Source organism: Moschus berezovskii, chromosome 1 (genome assembly GCF_049115385.1).
Source record: "Moschus berezovskii isolate FMDL1 chromosome 1, NW_MosBer_1.0, whole genome shotgun sequence".
NCBI classification, from domain to species: Eukaryota; Metazoa; Chordata; class Mammalia; order Artiodactyla; family Moschidae; genus Moschus; species Moschus berezovskii.
In genome coordinates, this window is record NC_142460.1 from 19,260,446 (window position 1) to 19,283,939 (window position 23,494).

The window sequence follows — 23,494 nt, forward strand, 5'->3', positions numbered from 1 at the left end:
GTGGAATGCAGGAAGAAGAGGAATAAATCCACTGAAAAGAACAAGGCTCCAGTCTGTAGACCTTCTTCCTGAGACCAAGAAGGGAGAAGGTGGAAGAGCCAGAGGAAAAAAAAATAAGGCAATGACTCAAGGACTCTGCAGCTCTGTGGTTAAGATTGTTTAAGGCCAATTACACCTGTTAAACGGGAAGAGGCAAAAATGAAAGAGTAAAAGTAGAAGGAGAGAAAAGAAGCCACTTCAAGTTCGCCAGAGGCAACAAAAGACACTCTTTCTCATCCATAATCGTGTTTGTCATTACAAACAGGAAGTGACAGCAACGGTATCACCAGCGATAAGATGGCTCACCACAGGTGGGACGGAGAGAGTCCGAGAGAGAAGGAAGGACACCAGCGTCCATCAGAGCTCTGCGCTCGCCTCCACGCACCGCGGCGCCTGCTGCGCGGCAGAGAGGACTCACCCGTCACCCCGCTACTGCGCAGACTCTACATTTGTATGTTTGGAAGTGTCTTCAAACAGCTATTCTGTGGATGGCAATATTTTTCTTCCCATGCCTTTGGGCATGCAGGATCTCAGGTCCTCCGCCAGGGATTGAAACTGGGCCCCCTGCAGTGGAAGCAAGCACAGGGTCCTAATGAGCGGGGATGCTCTTATTTCTCTCTCTGATTCCATCCCACGTGTAAGGAATTACTTTATTGCTGATAATACTGTCAAAGGTTGAGACACTGCCCCAACCCCTGACAGGGCGGGGTCTCTGCAGATGTGCTGGGGTGCCCCATCCATGCGTGCTTACCTGGTCCACAGGTTATTACTGAAAAGGGGAGCATGTAGGTTCAAGAGGACAGAGTTTTGCTTCAGTGATCCATCTTTTCCTTCTTGGTGTGGTGAGCAAAAAACTACTACATACATACAGCATGACCTTGAGGGAGTAGAATCTAAGGAATTTTCAGATATACTTTATGGATTTTTCCTAGATATTAAAGAATATAGTTGCTGCAAAAAAAGGAAAGGAAAATACACAATGGTATAAATATGAAAATGAATCCAATGGAAGCCATCAGTAGCAGATAATGTTAAGATTGTGGTATGCTTTCTTACAGTCTTTTGAAATAATGCAAATAAAGTAGGGAAAACCACTAGACTATTCAGGTATGACCTAAGTCAAATGCCTTATGGTTATACCATGGAGGTGATGAATAGATTCAAGGGACTATATCTGGTAGACAGAGTGCCTGAAGAACTATGGACGGAGGTTTGTAACATGATACAGGAGGTGGTGACCAAAAGCATTCAAAGAAAAAGAAATGCAAGAAGGCAAAATGGATTTTTGATTAGACCTTACAAACAGCTAAGAAGAGAAGTGAAAGGCAAAGAAAAAAGGGAGAGATGAAATATCAAGGAGAAATAAGAAAACCTTAAATGAACAATGCAAAGAAATAAAGGAAAACAATAGAATGGGGAAAACTAGAGATTTCTTTAAGAAAACTGGAGATACCAAAGGAATATTTCGTGCAAAGATGGGCTCAACGTACCATTTAGGGTTTGCACTTTTCACTTAACTGTACAAACTATTTGTCAACATTGTCCATTACGTTGTTACCAGCTATTTATAAGCATTATGCTCATGACCACATACAATGTTCCAGTGTGTAGGATAACATTATAAAATACCTACCGTAATGCAACCACTTTTCTATTTTGAGACACTTCAGTTCAGTTCAGTCGCTCAGTCGTGTCCGACTCTCCGCGACCCCATGGATCACAGCACGCCAGGCCTCCCTGTCCATCACCAACTCCCGGAGTTCACTCAAACTCATGTCCACAGAGTTAGATTCTAGTTATTTAAAGTAAAACTGCAAAGAACTTTTCCAAGCATAAAGCTATTCTACAATTCAGATTCCCACCACAGAATAGATTTCACACAGTATAAGTGCACATCAAGGCCATGGACCCTTGAGGACTTTCCAGAGTGGCTGTATGGTTTAGACTAGCAACTATGGTGCAGGGTAGTGCCAGCTTCACTTGTACCCACTGGGCTGTGTCCTAAGATGCCACACCCATTGGACTGCTTACCAGAGCCTTCAGTGGGGTCCTCCCCAAGAGAATTCCCAGGTGAAGGAGCAAGAAGCGACTGACATCCTTGAAGGCTTTAGGCACAGGAGAAAATGTCTTGTATCTCTAGGTCAGGAATCGAATTTCTCTGCTTCCTGCCTGCAGACTGCAAGCCTGGACCTTGTTCCCTAGCACTTTCAAGGGACTGTCATTAGGAACTATCCAAGCTGGTCTCCCTCACCACCTCCACGCTAGTGGGCAGCTGCTGGGAGATCTGCCTGGAGGTTACTGGGGTCATGGCTTAGTTTTTGCCCCTAATGGCCCCAAAGTCTGTTCCCCACCACCCCAGGAACTTGGGATCCAGGCTGCCAGGGCATGGGTGGCTCCAGTCACTGACACCTGTGCACCCTCCTACACCACCCACCTCCAATCTGTCTGGTCCATAGCTGCACCCCGAACTCAGGACAGGACACCTGGTCAGTAAGTGCTCAATAAAACCTTGCCGAACAGATGCATGGCCACTCAGTTCAGTTCAGTCACTCAGTGGTGTCCGACTCTTTGCGACCCCATTAATCGCAGCATGCCAGGCCTCCCTGTCCATCACCAACTCCCAGAGTTCACTCAAACTCATGTCCATCGAGTTGGTGATGCCATCCAGCCATCTCATTCTCTGTCGTCCCCTTCTCCTCCCACCCCCAATCCCTCCCAGCATCAGTCTTTTCCAGTGAGTCAACTCGTCGCATGAGGTGGCCAAAGTATTGCAGTTTCAGCTTTAGCATCAGTCCTTCCAATGAACACCCAGGACTGATCTCCTTTAGGATGGACTGGTTGGACCTTCTTGCAGTCCAAGGGACTCTCAAGAGTCTTCTCCAGCACCACAGTTCAAAAGCATCAATTCTTCTACAATCAGCTTTCTTCACAGTCCAACTCTCACATCCATACACGACCACTGGAAAAATCATAGCCTTGACTAGACAGACCTTTGTCAGCAAAGTAATATCTCTGCTTTTTAATATACTATCTAGGTTGGTCATAACTTTCCTTCCAAGGAGTGTCTTTTAATTTCATGGCTGCAATCAGCATCTGCAGTGATTTTGGAGCCCCCCAAAATAAAGTCTGACACTATTTCCACTGTTTCCCCATCTATTTCCCATGAAGTGATGGGACCAGATGCCATGATCTTAGTTTTCTGAATGTTGAGCATGGCCACTAGTGGGTTTCAACTGATGCTTTTGAACTGTGGTGTTGGAGAAGACTCTCGAGAGTCCCTTGGACTGCAAGGAGATCCAACCAGTCCATCCTAAAGGAAATCAGTCCTAAATATTCACTGAGAGGACTGATGCAGAAGGTGAAACTCCAATCCTTTGGCCACCTGATGTGAAGAGCTGACCCCTTGGAAAAGACCCTGAGGCTGGGAAAGATTGACAGCAGGAGGAGAAGGGGACGACAGTGGATGAGATTGTTGGATGGCGTCACCTACTCGATGGACGTGAGTTTGAGTAGGCTCCGGGGAGTTGATGATGGACAGGGAGGCTTAGCGTGCTGCAGTCCATGGGGTCACAAAGAGTCAGACACGACTGAGCGACTGAACTGACTGACTGGGCACAGGTAACAAGGGTCAGCTGGGGTTTTGAACCTAGCTTTGGTACATAGACACAATGGAGTATTTTTCAGCCATCAAAGAGAATGCATTTGAATCAGTTCTAATGAGGTGGATGAAATTGGAGCCTGTTACACAGAGTGAAGTAAGCCAGAAAGAAAAACATCAATACAGTATACTAACGCATATATATGGAATTTAGAAAGATGGTAACCTTAACCCTGTATACGAGACTGCAAAAGAGACGTAGGTGTATAGAACACTCTTTGGGACTCTGTGGGAGAGGGTGAGGGTGGGATGATTGGGGAGAATGGCATTGAAGCATGTATATTATCATATGTGAAATGAATCACCAGTCCAGGTTCGACGCATGATACAGGATGCTCGGGGCTGGTGCACGTGGATGACCTGGAGGGAGGATATGGGGAGGAGGGAGGTGGGAGGGGGGTTCAAGAAGGGGAACACATGTACACCCGGGGCGGATTCGTGTCAATGAATGGCAAAAACAACCAATATATTAATGTAAAGTAATTAGCCTCCAATAAAAAAAAAGTGAGAGAAAAAAAAAAGCGTCCTTGAAGTGATTGTTTGGAGCTGTTTGCAAAGGAGTTTAGTGAGTGTCTGGCTGAGAGTCGGGGGTCTCCGGGACTGATTTCTCTTGGCCATTGCGGCCTCTTGTTTGCCAACTCCACCCCCCACCCCCCACCCCCAGGAAGGTATAGCTGTCTGGCTGTCCTGCTATCTGGCAGTTCTAATACAAACTCTCGGCGGGCTCTGCGCCTACTCCGAGTGCCAGAGCATTTGCTGGGGCTAAACACAGGGTGCGGAGGATCGGGGTGACCCCGGGGCTGGACCGGGGTGGCCCGGGGGCCGCGGGCTTGGCCGGGACGCGCAGGGACGGGGCGGGGCGCCCCGTGGCTCCGAAGGCCCCGCCCGCCGCGCCGCGCTCCCGGCGAGCGCGCTGCCTGCCCGCGGCTGCCGCTGTCTGTGCGCTGCGCTCGGCCTGTGCGGACCCCGCTGAGCGCCCGGCTCTCTCCGCGCCCCAGACGCGGTAAGTCGAGGGCTCCTGCCTCGCGGCTTCTCGCCTCGCGGCGCGCGATGCCCTAAATCTGGAGACCCTGAGGGGAGGGTCCAGGCACAGGGTTTCAGCCCCTCTGGGCTGCCGCGGGTGCCCCCAGGCAGGGGCACCGCGTCCCCCTTCTTGAAAGGCAGAGTAGATGACCCGGGCTCACGCCTGCTTCCCCTCTGCCCTCTTCAGTTCTAGAACGCATGCAGAGAAAAATCATCTCAGGGCCGAATAACAACTTTCCCCGTTATTAGTAAATGTCAGTCGTTCCTGTAGAAAGTTGGGGAAATACTTAAAAGCGTCCAAAGAAAACTAAAACTGCCCACCATCTTAGCCCCCGCTTGGGTTCAGAGACCTCCAGATCAGGCAAGATGCATACACACCAGCCTCAAAGGGGACTTTTTCCTTTTGGAGGACCAGAAAAGTTCTTGGGCCTTGGCATGTCCCCAGGGAAAAGGCATGGGACACGGAGGACATTACTGATATCTGATCTTGATTTTAAGTGGGGAAAGCCTGGAACTTTTAGAAGAAAGTTGACCTGGTACCAATCACCTGTTATGCCCCCAGGCTATTAGATGCTAACCCACCCAGCCCATCCCCATCACTCCCAAGCTCCACCCTCGATTTTTTTAGATTGCTGTACCTGAACTGACCGTTTGAGTCCCCTTTCAGGTTAAGAAAGAGCTTCTAGCTCCATAAAGGATGGTCTTGTCAATAACCACATCTGTTACTTATGGTCAGGATGATGGGGAACTTTGCTGTTTTCCACCACTGCTTTAAATCATGTGATCAATAAATTGCCAGCTGGTGCAGTGGTTCTGATCTACGGGCTTCTAACCAGGGTGCAAAACCCCTCAGCTTGCTCTGGTCTGTTTCATGCTGCCCATCAGAGATGAGCTGAGGTTGGGTCTGAGGAAGGCAACCTTGGTTTCCAGAATATTCAGGTTATCTCTGGCTTTTGACAGGTTCTTAGGAAGTGGATTGTTTTGAAAACAAAGTACACTGTGAAGACCTCCGAGGGACTGGCTCTTGTCATCTCAACTCTCTGAAGGCAGAGCTGGTGAGACAGTTTCTATGTGTTTTGGGCTTTCTGGGAGTTGAATGTGCCATTTACTCACTCAAGTATTCATGCATGCATGCCTGCATCTGTGAATATTGACTCTGTTCCTGCCGTGTGCCAGACATCGTTCTAGTCTTTGGGGTACATGGGAACAAGACAGGCAAAGATCCTGGCCCTCCAAAGCCCTCCACAGATAGGGAAGAAAAACAAGAAACAATGAACACAAGAAACAAGAAATCTATACTGGGTGCAGTTGATAAGTACTATGGAAAAAGGCAGAGCAAGATAAGCGTTACGGGAAGTGGATGGCAGGAGTGAAAATGTTGCTGTGTTATTGACAATTACTGATGGCCTTAAACCTTTTTAGGAAAAGAAGAGTTGCATATATATATATATAAAACTATATTAATATTATATATAATGCATGCTATATATAATATAATATACAACTATATTAACATAAAGTTTAATATATAAAATAAATAATGGTAATTAACTATACATAAAAATAATTTAAATTTTATTACATAAAAACAGACTACATTGAAAGAGGTTTTCATTTGGTTACCCACTAAGGGCTTCCTTGGTGGCTCAGACAGTAAAGCGTCTGCCTGTAATGCGGGAGACCCGGGTTCGATCCCTGGGTTGGGAAGATCCCCTGGAGAAGGAAATGGCACCCCACGCCAGTACTCTTGCCGGGAAAATCCCATGGACAGAGGAGCCTGGTAGGCGACAGTCCATGGGGTCGCAAAGAGTTGGACATGACTGAGCAACTTCACAAGCTCTTTCCAGTGTGAATTCTACTTTATTGGTTATTTGCTCCTCACATTCATGTCGTAGTTGATTGCACTTTCCTATTTAATTCGGCAAACCCTTACTGAGTCATTCTGGAGGGGTTGAGTGAGGTCAAGGTGAACAAGACATTCTCTGACCTTCCTGAGCCCCCTGGAAATGCACAGAAATGTCTACAAAGGATTGCAACACAACTTAGAATCTGGGCAGTAGAGACAGGGTGCTAGAAGGGCCCAAAGTAGGGGAGGGTACTTCTTAAAGGGGCTTCACCGGTTGGCATAGACATGCACTTATGGTGGACCCATGGAATTTTGACAAGCAAACACCGGGGTCTCGCCTCTTTTGCAGAGAAACCAGCAAAAGTAAAAGACAGGAAAGCTGTGGGCTCGTTCCACGCCTCCCTTAAACCCTGTAGTATAGTCAGGGGGAATCCCATTAACCTCAGTTTTCAGATGAGGAAACTGGGGCTCCCCGAGTTCATTTAATTTGCTGCAGGTGAGATTTTTCCTTCTCTGTGACTTCAGGCGTCCTCCCAGAGAATGCCCTTCCAATCTCCATGCCAAAAGGCTCGTCCTTTTCACATGCAGAGTTTGACCTGGTCCCTCTCATCAGCTCCCTGGTTCCCATCTCCACCCTTCACACCTCAGAGTTCCTCTCTGTAACCCACAGAGTCTGAGAAACTCTTGGTCCTGTGACCAGACTCAAGAGCCAGCAGGGAGTCCTTTTTTGATCTCAAGTCCTTTTCCAATCTTTGAGGGCAGTTGGATGTTGTGTCTCTGTACAGGTTTCATCCTGATTTTTTGAAACTGTGGGAGGGAAGGAGGTAAAAAGCCCAAAACAAAGCCAGCTGATTGCCTGGAAGGGTCTGAGCCCCTGTCGGCTTCTTTGCTGCCAAGAGGCAATTTAGACATTCGGTGTTCAGTCACCCAGTCGTGTCCAACTCTTTGCGACCCCTATGGACTCCAGCATGCCAGGCTTCTCTGTCCTTCACTATCTCCTGGAATTTGCTCAAATTCATGTCGATTGAATTGGTGATGCCATCCAACCATCTCATCCTTACCCTCTTCTCCTCCTGGCCTCACTCTTTCCCAGCATCAGGGTCTTTTCCAGTGAGTCAGCTCTTCGCATCAGGTGGAGAGAGTATTGGAGCCCCAGCTTCAGCATCATTCCTTCCAATGAATATGCAGAGTTGATTTCCTTTAGGATGGACTGGTTTGATCTCCTTGGACATAATGTTGTGATAAAGATGAAAACAGTTGACAGTTACTTCTGAGGAAAATTGGAAATTTCCTCACCGAATTTTGATTCAATAAGATCCTGTTCACCCAAATGAAGCTTATCCATAATTGTTTGTCCCTAGTTCTGCTTCCTGAAGCAAAGAATGTTGTTTCAAAACTGGTTGCTCTTTCGAGGAAAGGCTTAGGGAATGCTGTCAAGCGTGACGGGAATGTCACCCCCATCCTACCTAGATAAGTCCGCTACAGTCCCCGGGAGCCTCCTGTTTCGCTAGAACTGAGCCAGGGCTGGAATTTGTATCCCTGACTTCCTTCTTCCTGGACTCCACCCCAGAATCTGGCCCTTTCAGCAGAGAGCCTAGAGTCAGCCACAAAAGCCCTTTCAGCAAACAAATAGGAAACAGTGAGAGGTGCAGTGCTGGGAAAACTGCTCTAAAAGCCTGTTATCAGTGCTGATACGTGACAGAGCCGGAACTCCAGGGAAAAATGCAGAAGGTGAGGCCTGCGCCAGGAATTCAGCGACATCGCTTGCTGCCCCCTCTTCCCCCGGGTACAGGGGGGCAGTGCTGGAGGCCCACTTGGTCTCCATTTGCGACTGTTCAGCTCACCCCAGCGGCCCACAGTCATGAATCCTGAGTGAGTCTCAGTGGACCAGAAGCCCTGGGACTAAGCTTTGGAAAAAAAAAAAAAAATTGTACTAACCTTAACTGGGCACAAGGAGATCCAACCAGTCCATCCTAAAGGAAATCAACCCTGAATAGTCATTGGAAGGACAGATGCTGAAACTGAAGCTCCAGTACTTTGGCCACCTGATGGGAAAAGCCAACTCATTGGAAAAGACCCTGATGCTGGGAAAGATTGAGGCAGGAGGAGAAGAGGGTGACAGAGGATGAGATGTTGGATGGCATCACCGACTCAATGGACATGAGATGGTGATGGGCAGGGAGGGCTGACATGCTGCAGTCCATGGGGTTGCAGAGAGTCAGACATGATTTAGCAACTGAACAACAACAAACCTTGATTAGGGGCAGTGAGACACTATGAAAGGTCTCAAACCCAGGCAGAAGCAGAAACTTCTGGAACCAATCTTCCCCTCTTTCTGGGCCCAATAAGGCCAGTTTGAAAATGTTCAGCACAAGCTGAGCATCAAGCTGGTTGTGTTTGGAGTTGGACCTTCCTGGTTCCTACTGCTTCTGCCTCCTCCAGCCCCATATTCCCTGAGCAAGATACAAAAAGCTGTGGTTCTCCCTGGTCCAGGAGAGGGCTCTTCCCTATTGTTGCCTATTTAGATCAGAAGCCAGTCCCCACTTGGGTAGACCCAGTTTTATCTGATACAAATGGCTGGCTTCTCAGTTTCTCTGAGCCTAAATACAGATCCACCTTCTCTCTGCAGGATCAGGAGAACTCCCTTTTCTGTGCTAATAAAATGTGAGTCCATGGGTAAAAGATTAAAGTTTACAGATGCATTTTTCATAGGAGACATGACCTCAAGCAAGTCAGCTCACCTCTATTCAGCCCAGTTTTCTAAAAAGTTAAGGTTGTTGAATCAGCTGGTCTCCAAATCCACTGGAATCCAACAGTATTAACTGTGGCCACCAGGCAGTGCTTTGGCATTATAATGGATGTGAACTTAGGGAATGGGCCATAAGCCCCCAGCTGTCGTGCAGATTAGGTTCTGTGTCATTTGTACCGTGCTGATTATTAGAGGATGTTGCCAAGCTCATCCTGTGACTCATTATGCAAACACACCATGTGACCCAGCAGGCAAGCCTTGGGGGCACAGAAGGCATTTAGCAAAAGCAATACAATAAAAGTGTAAAGTCAGAAAAGACTTTTCATTAAAAATAACAGCATTGTTATTTGAAAGGCAGTTAATTCACTTGGCTTTTCTGGTTTGTCATCAAGTTCTGACAGGCTCAGCAGAGATGCCAGCGTGAGTTCAGATGGGGGCAACTGAGGTCACGGTGATGACAGGAATTTTTCTCCAAAACTCCTGTTCAGGTTGTGTGAGGGATGCACAAGACTGAAAACGAAAAGCTGAAAGACAAACAAGATTAGAAAATTATGCTATGAAATTGCTATTTCTCTTCTTATAAAGTTCTTCCAGGTATTCAGGGAGCACTATGGAGCCTGGTGGGCTGCAGTCCATGGGGTCGCAAAGAGTTGGGCACGACTGAGCGACTAACACTCACTCACTCACTCACTCACTCACTCACATACACTGATTGGTCAGTTTCCTAAGGGTTAGGGTTCTCAATCATGGCTACCAAGTAGGATCACCTGGGAAGTTTGGAAAAGTCACAGTGCCAGACAGGAACCCAGGCCAAGGGTCTCTCTTCCTCTTCTTTATACGGCCACTGCCCTGTCAGATTAGGGCCTTACCTTCAGGATCATACCTAGGTAGCTCCGTGGTAAAGATTCCACCTGCCAATGCAAGAAACCTAGGAGACGCAAGTTTGACCCCTGGGTTGGGACAAGCCCCTGGAGTGGAAAATGGCCACCTACTCCAGTATTCTTGCCTGGAAAATTCCAAGGACAGAGGTGCCTGGCCAGCTGTAGTCCGTGGGGTTGCAGAGTCAGACACGGCTGAGTGACTGAGCATACACGCACAACCTTAATTAGCTCCTAAAGACCCTACCTCCGGCTGCATTAGGGGTTGGGGCTTGAACATATGAGTTGAGGGGGACACAGTTTGGTCCATAGCACGTAAACTAAAAGATACACCTATCACACAACATGTGCATTCAAGGAACTCTTTCTGCTGATCACCTGTGGTGACAGGGGCTGGAAATGGTGAATAGAAATAAACGTGAATCAATCAATCATTTGATAAATCAAGAGAGGGCACTGGTGCAGATCCCAGGTGGCACATCCGTAGCAGAGGAGTGTGGTTTGGGGTTTTTAAAAACTCTTTGTGGTGTGTGGTGGTGGTGGCGGGGGGTGGGTTTGGGGCCAATCTATATTTTGTGATTTCAGGTTGTGCTTTTCTTTAAGACAGTTTTCCTGGGAAGTTCCCCCTCCGGGAGTGAAACCTTGACTCTCAGGATGATCCTGTCTAACGCCACGGCCGTGACACCTGTGCTGACCAAGTTGTGGCAGGGGACAGTTCAACAGGGCAGCAACATGTCTGGGCTGGCCCGCAGGTTCCCAGGCCACGAGGATGGCAAGCTGGCAGCCCTCTACATCCTCATGGTCCTCGGCTTTTTCGGCTTCTTCACCCTGGGCATCATGCTGAGTTACATCCGCTCTAAGAAACTGGAGCACTCCCATGACCCATACAATGTGTACATTGAGTCTGACACTTGGCAGGAGCAGGACAAGGCATACTTCCAGTCCCGGATTCTGGAGAGCTGCAGGGCATGTTACGTCATTGAGAACCAACTGGCTGTTGAGCGACCCAGTGCATACCTTCCTGAGATGAAGCGGTCAGCCTGACCCCGGGACCAGCCAAAACTGGACAGAGCCTCCCTTTTAAGCTGATGTTTCTAATCACATGTTCCTTATTTTCTTTATTGTATGAGTATAATTGGTGTTTTTGTCTATCATAAGGGGTGAAAAGGGGATTTAATATCACTACATTTCTAAAATCACATTCCTTCTATAATAGATTGTCAGTTGTTCCCCAGTATCTGTGACTGCCTTGTTAATTGCAGCAAAATCCCTGCGATCATGGCCTCTGAGAATAAGAGCCGTAATTCCCTGACTCCCTTGCAGCTAGGAAGGTCATGTGTATGAAATTCTGGCCAGAAGAAGGGGGAGTGATGAGTACAGTTTCCCAGTGAGCCTTGAAAAGGAAAGGATATGTCCCCCAGCCCCCTTTCTCCTTTCCCACTAGCTGGGACATGGATGAGGTGGTGATCCAGCTTTGAATCTGGAAAAGGACTGTGTTTTCGCAGATGGCAGAGCAACAGGAGTCTAAGTTCCTGGGCAATGGCATAGGCCAGGGTCTGGTCAATCACCAGAATGGGAAACCAACTCTGATGTTCCTTAGCCCACTGTCATTTTGGTTTCTGTTAAAGTAACAGAATGAGCTTCCCCAGTGTCTCAGTGGTAAAGAATCTGCCTGCAGAGAAGGAGCCTCAGGAGATGCAGGTTCAATCCCTGGGTTGGGAAGATCCCCTGGAGGAGGGCATGGAAATCCACTCCAGTATTCTTGCCTAGAAAATTCCATGGACAGAGCAACCTGGTGGGCTACAGTTCATGGGGTTGCAAAGAGTGGGATATGACTGAAGCAACTTAGCATGCACGCACAAAGTAACAGAATCAACATCCTGATCAACACACCTTTCTTATGAGACTGAGACGAAAGGCATAACATTTCCATATTGGTCACAAGCATGTTACAAGACATCCTTTGCCCTTTTCACTTGTTCCCTCACTGCAGAGGCTCCATCCTCTCTCTGCTTTCCTGCCTCCCACTCCTCCGTTATAACCATCCTACACACACACACACACCCCCCTCCCAAAACACACACAGACACAGGCTCACAGCTGCAGGCACACACATGCACACAAACACACAGATACGTAAGGGCACACACGTTTCCTACTCGTGTAGCTTTGTCTCAGTGCTGCAGGACTGAGATGCAGGAAAAAAAAATCCCACTTCAGAATGTGTACCAAGGGGGAAGGTTCTCAGGGATCATGGTAGGAGGGATGGTGGCACCCACCACCTCAAGATCCCCGGGAGGGACTTCCCTGGTCTTCCAGTGGCTAAGACTCAACCTTCCCAAGGTAGGGAGCCGGGGTTCACTCCCTGGTCAGGCAAGTAGATCCCACATGCCACAGCTAAGACCCAGAGCAGCCAAATAAATAAAGAAGACCCGAGGGAAGGTGTGAGTGTGGGCAAGGGGCAACCCAGAGGACTAGGGTGGCAGGGCCTTTTGAGATGATGTGCCCACCGTGGTTGAATTGTGTTCCCCTCCCCCCTCCAAAGACACCTTCAGGTCATAACACCTGCACCTGTGAATGAGACCTCACCTAGAAATAAGGCCTCTGCAGGTGTGATCAAGGAAGGTATGGTCATTGTTGTTTCATCACTGAGTCATGTGTGGCTTTGCAACCCCCACAGACTATAGCCTGCCAGGCCCCTCTATCCAGGAGCTTTTCCAGGCAAGGATACTTGAGTGGGTTGCTATTTCCTCCAGTGAATCTTCCCCAGCCCAGGGATTACACCCTCCTCTCTGCATTGGCAGGCGGATTCTTTACTGCTGAGCCACCAGGTGGACCCTAAGCCAATACAGCTGATGTCCTTATAAAGTAAAGTGAAATGAAGTCGCTCAGTCGTGTCCGACCCTTTGCGACCCCATGGACTATAGCCCGCCAGGCTCCTCCATCCATGGGATTTTCCAGGCAAGAGTATTGGAGTGGGGTGTCATTTCCTTCTCCAGGAGAAATTCCCAACCAAGGGATTGAACCTGGGTCTCCTGCATCATAAGCAGACACTTTACCCTCTGAGCCACCAGGGAAGTCCCCGATGTCCTTATAAGAAGAGGGAAGTTCAAGCAGAGACTGGGTGATGCAGCAGCAAACCAAGGGCTACAGAGGATTGCGGGTCATGACCTGCACCTGGGAGGGGCCAGGCAGGACTCCCAGACAGCTGTTAGGGTAAACGAGGTCCCGGACACTGTGCTGTCCCACTTCAGGCCTCCAGAACTGCACAAACAAGGGGTTTGTACTGGTTGAATCCCCTCAGGCAGAGTTAGTGTGTTTCAGCAGCCACGGTAACTCACACAACTCTCCCCAACCACCCCCACTGGAGACAGTGCGTTCCTCTTGGCTCTTCTCCTCATAAGACAGAGATTCCCTCCCAGCTGGGGGATAGGGAAGGGATTCAGGGGTGGAGGCAGATGGTACCAGGGACTTGTTCATGGCAGCAGAAAGATACTCATGAGCCTAGCTGAGAAATTCACAGGACATACGCCCTTGGTCTCAGCCTTCTTCCCCAGAGGCCCTGGGTCACCTGCCCTGTCCAGAACACTTGCCTGCCCAGGCATTCCTAAAGAGGATGGAATCCTTACGGAAAACATACTTGTTAGAAACCTGCATATAAAATAATAAAAATAAAATAATATAAATATTTATGTTATAATAAAAATAAATGCACATAGTATAAATTCGAAGCAATACACAAGGATTGCAGGTCATCCTCAGATAGACCACTGGTACGCAGTCCTTGCTTCATGTAATAGACAGTGATCCCTTCGTGAGCTTGAAGGTGGGGATCCTGACGGAGCATCTCTGAGGCGGAAGCCGGGCAAGGTAGTCTCCAAGAGGAGTGGTTATTTGCATCAGAGTACTTTGAAAATCTGATGAAAACCATGATCACCCCCCTTCCCACCCCCCTGCCAAGTTGTACACAGACACATTGTTACCCACCATCTTGGGGTTCTTGGGCTGGTGGAAGCCCACCTGTGATGGCTGGTATCTCCAGCCCCATATGATTGCCCTGCTGTGACAGACACAGATGGCCCCTAGTGCAGGAAAGCAGGCTGAGCACGCAGGTCTGGAGAGGGACCCAGAGCGCACGTGGTCCACAATGTGACCCTCAGTGGCAGGCGGGCTCGGGGATTCCAGGCACACAGAATAGTTCTTTATCACTGGTTCACGTTCCCCCACTGAGATGCCTGCCCCTTTTAAGGCAGGATTCCTGCCCCATGAGCTATAGCCTGTCCTTGAAGGGCCAGGCGTTCAACTCACTTCCCCATGTCCATCAAACCTCTTATAAGCCACACAGTGTTCAAATGCTTGTTACCAAATTTAAAATTTTGGTTTAACAAGCCTGGAGTGCTATCTATGAACCAGGCACTGTTCTGAGCTCTTTAAAACCAGAATTTCAGTGGTTCGTATGCAATAGTTGATGAGTCCATTGGATAGGACAACAGGTGTTTTGTGGTGATAACAACATCTTTTTTAAAAAATTAGAGTTTTTTATCATGATATGTGGTGTGTGTTCTGTTAATAGCACTCTGATACTTTTTAAAAAGTCAGTGTGGGTTCTTGGGGGTCTCTGCCCAGGCAGTGCAGGGGCTCTGGAATAAGGAAGTGTGATTGCCTATGGATAATTGCCATCGACACCCCAATCCTATAGCGAGAAAGTAAAGGAGCAAAGTCCCAGGTGGAAGACTGCTTTGAAGGGAGGGCTGAGGCTGTCACTGGGTCCCAGGTATTCTCAGCCAGCCAGAAATTCAGGCAGAGTCTTTCTCCCTCTCTTTTTTTATTGTAGTTGATTTATAATGTTGTGTTACTTTTGTTGTACAGCAAAGTGATTCAGTGTTATATATATATATACATACATATAGACATTCATTTGGACTTCCCTGGTAGCTCAGCTGATAAAGAATCTGCCTACAATGCAGGAGACCTGGGTTCAGTCCCTGGGTTGGGAAGATCCCCTGGAGAAGGGCATGGCAACCCACTACAGTTTCTGGCCTGGAGAATCCCTATGGACAGGGAAGCCTGGTGGGCTATAGTCCGTGTGGTCACAAAGAATTAGACACGACTGAGCGACTGCACACAGCTCAGCACAGACGCTCATTTCCATATTGTTTTCCACTATGGTTTATCACAGGGTATTGAATGTGGTTACCTGCACTGTACAGTAGGACCTGGTTGCTTATCCATCCTGTACATAATAGTTTGCATTTGCTGGCCCTGAACTCCCAGTCCCTCCCTCTCCCACCCTCCTTCCCCCTTGAAAACCACAAGTCTGATGTCTACATCTGTGAGTCTGCTTCTGTTTTGTAAAAAAACCTTCATTTGTGTCAGTTTTAGATTTCATATAATAAGTGATATCACAGAGTATTTGTCTTTCTCTTCCTGACTTCATTTAGTATGATAATCTTTGGGTACCTCCGTGTTGCTACATGGAATGAAAGAATGCCGCTGGATTACCTTTTTGTGATTGAGTAGTGTTCCATGGTATTTATGTACCAAACCTTTATCCGCTCATTTGTTGGTGGACATTTAGCTTGTTTCCATGTCTTGGCACTTGTGAATAGAGCTGCTATGAACACAGGGGTGAATGGGTCTTTTTGAATTATAGCTTTGTGTATGATTTTTGGGCAGAGTCTTGGTGGACTTGTTGGTTTTGAAGAGAAGTTGGAAATCTGGATGTTCATTTGAAATCTCCTGATTTTTAAAGGTTGGCAACTAATTCAATTTTTTTAAAAATTTGTAGGCCAAACAAAATGTGCCCTTGAACTGAATTCTGCTCAAAGACCCACTGATGTACAACCTCTGCTTTGAGGAGGAAGAATAGCCCCAGGCCAGCCCCACACCACACTTGATAGAAAGCTGAGTCAAGGAGAAGATCCTGCCTCTGCGGGGCTGCCCACCCTGGTGGCAGAGGCAGGCAGGATCACTGGCAGCAGCTGACAAGGTGTGGTCCTGGCCAGGGACCCTCAGAGCCCAGTCCCCATGATGAAGGACACTGCATCGAGCTGTCTTCACTGACACCTCCCATTCGGGTGCCAGGCCCCTCACTCTCTTTGGTATATGGTGGTGGTTTAGTCGCTAAGTTGTGTCCGACTCTTGTGACCCCACAGACTGTAACCTGCCAGGCTCCTCTGTCCGTGGGATTCTCCAGGCAAGCATACTGGAGTGGGTGGCCATTTCCTTCTCCACTCTTTGGTATAGAAGAGGGCATGAACTCCAGCTTTGCTCTGTAGACTTGGAACCAGTTGTGGAGTTTGCCCTGGAGAAGTGGACCCACTCCATGAGCAGACAATTCAGGCTTGTGAGCCTCCTACAGGACTGAGGACTGACCGTGGGCTGGGCTGCACTAGCCACTTCAAAGAATGGCAGGGCACCTCACCTCTGCGGGGGTACGAGTCTGGCTGGGTGAATGGCTCCACATTAGGTATGACGTGCAGTTCACTGGACAGTTGGCCTCAGAGAACAAGCTCCCTGAGGGTTAACTGGACCACACCTCTCACTCCCATGCTGGGGAGACCGGGCCTCAGCGAGGTTCAAGGACACACCAAGGCCAGCAGGAGGTGTGCTTCCTTAACTTCTGCCCTCACTGACCAGTCAAGGGCTCCTAGGAGCCTGTGAGGGGCCTCTGACTTTATTATTTTATACACACGAACTCTACTCGATCATTTTTTAATGAGATATCATTTAGTAATATGAGACAATTTACTCTCAAAAACAACCCCAATACCATCTGCACAGTATACCTAGAGGTCTGCTTAGACAAGACAGAAGATAGTAAGGCATGCGGGTTGGCACATTAAAAAAAAAGCAGACTGAGCCCCAAAGAAGGCAATTGCAAATTCTGATAATATGACTTGAAATATTATCTTTGCACTGGCTCTGAACTTCAGCCTCCCCTGAGGATACTATAGTAATTCGATAGCAGCCATCACAAGAATTAGAAGTAAGGTGACAGGCAGAGAAAATTGTTATGGATTCCACAGTCTTTGAATCCCCAGGCAAGGCTGTGCGGAGAGCAGGTTAATGGCCATGACTCTCTCCAGGGGGATGCCAGGTCTTAAATCCACATCAATAGATGGGTTCGCTCTGGGCGCACAAATGCTGAAAAAAGAAAATGAGACGTAAATACTAAATCAGATTAAGGGAGGTAATGAGGCTATGAGGATTTGAGAACAGAAGGCTATGAGGATTTGAGAACAGAAGAAACGTACCGGAAGTGAAGGATGGATTAATAATGAGTAAACTGGTAAATTCTTTAACTGATTCCTTGGATATATAAATCTAAAAGCAAATACACAAAGGAGTCAGGGAGTTAGAGTCACTGGGCCGTCGGTTTCCTTGGCTGTGTCTACTTAAGGCCACAAGTATCCCAGTTACTTCAGAGATGCTGGGTTTTGTCTGCGGGTCGTGGAGGAAGGCGCTCTGCGTGTGGCTGCCCCCTGGTGGACGCCTTGAGAATTTCCCATTGCGCCGGGAGCCAGGTTGGGTGCAGGCTTGGGGCCCGCTGAGGTCCTCCAGGTGGGCTTTTAGACATCCGCAGGGAGCTAGACGTCTACTCACTCGTCAAGTCCAGCGGGACGGACGCACCGTGGTCATTATTATGAAACCAGAGGGAGAGAGACAGAAGCAAGCCTCTGGAAGGGCCTTCCGAGCAGGGGCCTGGGGGCCCAGAGTCCTGAGAAGCCGCTAAGGCCCACTCTCCCTCCCTTGGTGCTAGAACCTCACCCCTCCTCCTCTCCCAATCTCTTCACGTCTTTCCCAGCCCTTTGGAACCACCTCTCACCCAGACCTAGGGCCCTTTAGTGGTCCAGGCCTGCGGCCGCTGGTCTTCCATGAAGATGCAGAGCGCATTTGGGTGCCAGGCACCCGGGGACCTGGTTCAGACACCGTCGCGGTGGGGGCGGGGAAGCGGCTGCTTTAGGACCCCGCACTGCTCGCCCCCGCCCCCCTGGGCACCGTCCTCCCACTCCCGACAGTCCCCAGAGGCAGCTCCGCCCAGAGCACACACTGGGCGGGAGTGGGAGCAGGCCGGGGCTGGGCGCTGGGCGCACCCCGGGGGCGGGCGGGGCTTCCCCGGGATGAGAAGGGCTCGGCCGGCACGAAGAACGGAGAATGTGGCTTCTTTGCGGGCAACGCGGGAGATCCATAGAAAGGAGCCCAGGTCTCCTGACTGCTGTTTAAACCTTTGCTGTTGTTTAGTCGCTCTGTCCTGTCCGACTCTTTGCGACCCCATGGACTGCAGCACGCCAGGCTTCCCTGTCCTTCACTGTCTCCCGGAGTTTGCTCAAACTCATGTCCAAATGGTCAAACTTGTGTCGGTGATGCCATCCAACCTTCTCATCCTCTGTCATCCCCTTCTCCTCCTGCCCTCAATCTTTCCCCACATCAGGGCCTTTTCCAATTAGACGGTTCTTCGCAAATGCAAATTAATTAATTTTTTATGTTTTTGTCTGCACCGCGAAGCATGTAGGACCTTAGTCCCCTGACCAGGGATTGAACCCACAGTCCCTGCAGTAGAAGCGCAGAGTTTTAGCCACTGGACAGCCAGGGGAGTCCCCCCTCACTGCTTTTTAAAGATAGCTTTTCTGGGAGAATTCAGTGAACTGTCGTGTTAACTTCCTGTGGCTACAGTGAACAATGGCCACGGAATTGCGTCTTGAAACAACATAAATGTATCCCCTCGTGGTTCTAGAGTCCAGAATCCAAAATCTGGTGTTGGCAGGGCTCTGCTCCCTCTGGGGCTCTTGGGGAGGACCATTCCTGCCTCCTGCACTTCTGGTGCCTCCTTGGCTTGTGGTCGCATCACTCCAGCCTATGTCTCTGTCTCACTTGGCCTTCTGCTCTGTGTGTCCCCTCCTCTTCCTATAAGGACACCACCCTCTTCCAAGAGGATCTCATTTAGCTCCTTACCTTTATTACACCTGTAATGACCCGATTTCAAAATAAGGGCATATTTTGAGATTCTGGGTAGACATGGATTTTACTCAATCCGTTGTAGTGATTCTGGGCTTCCCTGGTGGCTCAGATAGTAAAGAATCTGCCTGCAATGCAGGAGACTCGAGTTTGACCTCTCGGTCAGGAAGATCCCCTGGAGAAGGGAATGGCTACCCATTCTTGCCTGGAGAATCCCAGGGACAGAAGAGCCTGGTGAGCTACCATCCATGGGGTTGCAAACAGTCAGACACGACTGCGCGACCAACACGTTCCACTTTGCACTTTCACAGTGATTCTAGGCCATGGGTGTAGACAGTGTCTGTTGCTGCTGCTAACTCGCTTCAGTCGTGTCTGACTCCGTGCGACCCCAGAGACGGCAGCCCTAGCACATAATAAACTCTTAGTATATGTCAGTATCACCTGTTTTCACCAGCTGAAAGGTGCTACTATTAACCCAGGTGTGATTTTTCTCCAGTGATGTCATCACTGCATATTTTCCTTCCTCCACCACGGGCCTTATCAGTTATTTGTGTCTGATCAGTCACAGTCCAATCAGGAAAAGAGAAACCCCACTGTTTGTTTTAGCAGAGAAATTAATGGGAAGAAGTGGGTTAAGCAGGTGTTGAAGAACTGAAAATGGGAAAAGAGACTAAGAAAACAAGGAGGTATTAACAGCAGCCAGCAGCCAGCAACCAGACGGCATGAAAGAATACCCTGTCTCTTCTTGGAAGGCGATTGCCCTGTCAATCCTCACACAGGCTGCCTGACGCAGGGAACTGGAGGGAAGATTGATTATTTGGGGCTAAAATGTAAACTGACCCATGGGGACTGCTGCTGCTGCTGCTGCTAAGTCGCTTCAGTCCTGTCCGACTCTGTGTGACCCCATAGACGGCAGCCCACCAGGCTCTCCCGTCCCTGGGATTCTCTAGGCAAGAACACTGGAGTGGGTTGCCATTTCCTTCTCCAATGCATGAAAGTGAAAAGTGGAAGTGAAGTTGCTCAGTTGTGTCTGACTCTTCACGACCCCATGGACTGCAGCCTAGCAGGCTCCTCCTTCCATGGGATTTTCCAGGCAAGAGTACTGGAGTGGGGTGCCATTGCCTTCTCCACACAGGGACTACTCCTTGGATGTCAGAGGCTGCCTTCCACGGCTCCATGCTGGATATATACTAGGTGAAACTTCCTGCATGCTTTACTAAAGTAAATGGTGGACTTCCTGATATTTGTGGCCAAAAGGAAAAAAAAAAAAAAGAGAAGAAAAGAAAAACTCCAAAGTTTCAGCTGTTAAGCAACCCCTTGAGAGCTGGCAGGACTGACCCCCTCCCTGTTAGGGATGTGTGAATTCAACGAGCAGCTAAGGGCACACACACACACCCAGGCTGATGCTGCACCAAAGGAGGAAAAGACAGGGAGAAAGAAACACATCCAAAGGTTGGGACTTCCCTGGTGGTCCAGTGGTTGAGACTTCACCTTCCAGTGCAAGGGGTACAAGTTCGGTCCCGGGTTGGGGAGCTGAGATCCCACGGGGATCTTTCATGGGGTCCCAAAAGTCCAACACATCTCAAAAAACCAAAACATGAAACAGAATCTATGTTGTAACAAATTCAGTAAAGGCTTTAAAAAGAGTGGTGGCTTGTGGCTCAGACAGTAAAGAATCTGCTTGCAATGCAGGGGACCTGAGTTCAATCCCTGGGTCAGGAAGATCCTCTGGAGAAGGGAATGGCAATCCACTCCAGTATTCTTGCCTGGAGAATCTCATGGACACAGGAGCCCCGAGGGCTACAGTCCATGGGGTCGCAAATGAGTCCGACACGACTGAGCAACTAATACTTTCAAATTTCACATCAGAAAATCTTAAAACAAAACAAAACATCACCTTGCAGTCAAATCAAAGGGAAGGAAGGGGGCCATGTGGAAACGAGGTAGAAGGTGTGTTTTCCCTGTGCCCACGTGTTCACAGGATCTTTGGGAGAAATTGAAGCAGGTGTGGAAATTGTGTCTTTTGATGACACCAGAGGAGGATGAGGATGTTTGAGGACTGCATTTTTCAAGTTGATTTCTGGGATCAAAGACTTTGGGGACTTATAAAAGAACTGAGGCCTTCAGGGTATCACTTCCCCTCAGTTCATAAAGGTTACAAGACGTCAGAATGTACTGACCTTGGGACAGACTCAGAGCGGACTCGCCAAAAGGGCAAATTGCAGCCCCTGACCCTGTGGGTATCCCACTGCTGGACTGCGCTCAACTCCGTGGGAGGGCAGACCATAAAATTTACACCACCGACAAGGCACAGCGTCATCGCTGTAAAGATGGGAGGAACGTTCTAGACCAGGGCTTGGCCAAGTATTGCCCATAGGCCAAATCTGACCTGCCACCTGTTTTGAAGTTTTTTGTTTGTTTTTTGGCTGTGCTGCATGGTTTATGAGACCTTATTTCCCTGACCAGGGACTGAACCCAGGCCACAGCTGTGGAAGCACTGAGTCCTAACCGTGAGAGGCTTCCCTGGTGGCTCAGTGGTAAAGAATCTGCCTCCAGTGCAGGAGATGCAAGAGTTGTGGGAGACATGGGTTCCATCCCTGGGTTGGGAAGATCCCTTGGAGAAGGAAATGGCAACCCACTCCAGTGTTCTTGCCTGGAGAATCCCATGGACGCAGGAACTTAGATGGCTACAATTCATGGGGTCCCAAAAGTCCAACACATCTCATCAACTAAACCACCGCCACCACCTAACCACTGGACCACCAGGGGATTCCTGTTTTTACAAATAAAGTTTTATTGTGACACAACCGCACATTTATTTACATACTGTTTAAGATGGCATGCCTGCTACAGATGCAGAATTGTCTTTGGGACAAAGATCACACTGAATCACAAATCCAAAACTATTGACTATCTGGCCCTTTACAGGAAAAAAACCAAAGATGCCGACTCCTGTTCTGGAATCACCCTGAGGTTTCCGACGACTTGCCAATACCCGGGAATGTGGCCCCACGTGGCCACGAGGAGGTCCATTCTGCAACAAGCAAATACAGTAGCCACAGGTGAGAGGCAGGTGAGCTCTCTCTGGAGTCAAATGGAGGCAGGCATGGGCTAAACGTCCTTCATGGTTCTTTGAAGAAATTTTGCCTGTTAAGCATGGAATAAGATAATTTGCATTTTTAAAAAAAATCAATGACTGTTGAATTATGCACTTGAAAATTTTTTGAGTGCTTTTGTACGCGTCATGTGTGAAATTCACATATCTAACCATTGTTCTAGGAAGCATGGAGCAGGTCCCACAGTAAACAGGGCTGTCTCATCAGTGCCCTCCATTGAAAACCCTTGGGCTGGTCATCCAGGGAATCCTTTTTGGGGCCGCCCCGTGGGGATGCCTTGTTGCTATAGCAGGCTCTCAGCACAAGGTGGCAGAGCATCCATGGGTACCATGGAGCCCTGGCCCGCAAGAATCCCTGAGTCCAGAGTCCTCAGGGGCCTCCTGGAGTGCCCTTGGAGAGAGGAAGGCTAGCAGTGGTCAGGTCAGGAGAGCTGACACTGAGCTACTGAATCAGCGGTTACTGACGGTGCCAAGTCAGAGGGAGAATGAATTACTGCATTTCAAAGGGCTTTTGCGATAAAGTCAGGGCAACCTGTACACACATAGTTTTCATCCCTCTTCTGAGTTTCCCTCCCGTGAGGCAGGCTGTTTCTCTTATACAGTGGGATGTTTCTACAAGAAGATGGAAATCAAGGGCAGAGATGGACGTCTAGGGCATTAGATTTTAAAATATTTGAAAGGTAGAATTTCAAACATCTTTAGCACACTAATGGCTGCTTCCCTGTAATGAGTTAATATGTTCACTGCAAATTCTCCACTCTTAAAAAATGGATTTGCTTTTTAATCGGTAATAGAAACATAGTAAAAAAAAGTAATTTAAAAACAAACTGCCCAGAGGACAGTAACAGGATTCTTAGGTCTTTTCAGAAATATTCTTTGCATATACAAGAATATCCAGCTTTTACATACAAATGGTGAACAGCATGCCAATCAGCCTCTTGCTTATTTTCCTCCTACATATCAAGATGTTGAAGGCTGTCCCTCTTTCACACACAAACATCTGCCTCATGCCTTGACTAGGATCCCCCATTGTGTGGATTTCCATACCATCTTTTTTTTAATTTATTTTTAATTGGGGGAACATTGCTTTACAGTATTGTGTTGGTTTCTGCTGAACAACAACGCAACACATACCATTTTTACTCCTCCTCTCTTGATGGACAAGTTTAGATGGATTCCAGTCTCTTGCTTGCAATGACCTGCACGTATGTCCTGGAAATACTCTCAA

General features: G+C 48.5%; 2 protein-coding genes across 4 annotated transcripts in view; one reads left to right on the top strand and one right to left on the bottom strand.

Moving 5' to 3' along the window:
* The first annotated feature begins 4,599 nt into the window (after nucleotides 1-4,599).
* Nucleotides 4,600-11,506, top strand: KCNE1 (potassium voltage-gated channel subfamily E regulatory subunit 1). Of its 3 annotated transcripts, none has more exons than XM_055417545.2 (3): nucleotides 4,600-4,700; nucleotides 5,681-5,775; nucleotides 10,779-11,506. In XM_055417545.2, the coding sequence occupies exon 3, from the start codon at nucleotides 10,848-10,850 to the stop codon at nucleotides 11,235-11,237; it is 390 nt and encodes a 129-aa protein (XP_055273520.1). In that variant the 5' UTR covers nucleotides 4,600-4,700; nucleotides 5,681-5,775; nucleotides 10,779-10,847; the 3' UTR covers nucleotides 11,238-11,506. The 3 variants fall into 3 exon arrangements, with proteins under 3 accessions (XP_055273520.1, XP_055273514.1, XP_055273508.1); XM_055417539.2 differs by having other exon boundaries at nucleotides 10,801-11,505; XM_055417533.2 differs by having other exon boundaries at nucleotides 10,797-11,504.
* A 10,459-nt stretch (nucleotides 11,507-21,965) lies between these two features.
* Nucleotides 21,966-23,494, bottom strand: part of SMIM11 (small integral membrane protein 11) — a 61,603-nt gene continuing 60,074 nt past the window's right edge. Inside the window, exon 6 of the transcript XR_016037255.1 lies at nucleotides 21,966-22,298. The gene's annotated coding sequence lies outside the window, so the exon portion shown is untranslated. The remainder of the gene's footprint in view (nucleotides 22,299-23,494) is intronic.

What these genes read in the sequence shown, in the direction of transcription:
- KCNE1 (XM_055417545.2), top strand. Translation starts at nt 10,848, where the DNA reads ATGATCCTGTCTAACGCCACGGCCGTGACACCTGTGCTGACCAAGTTG.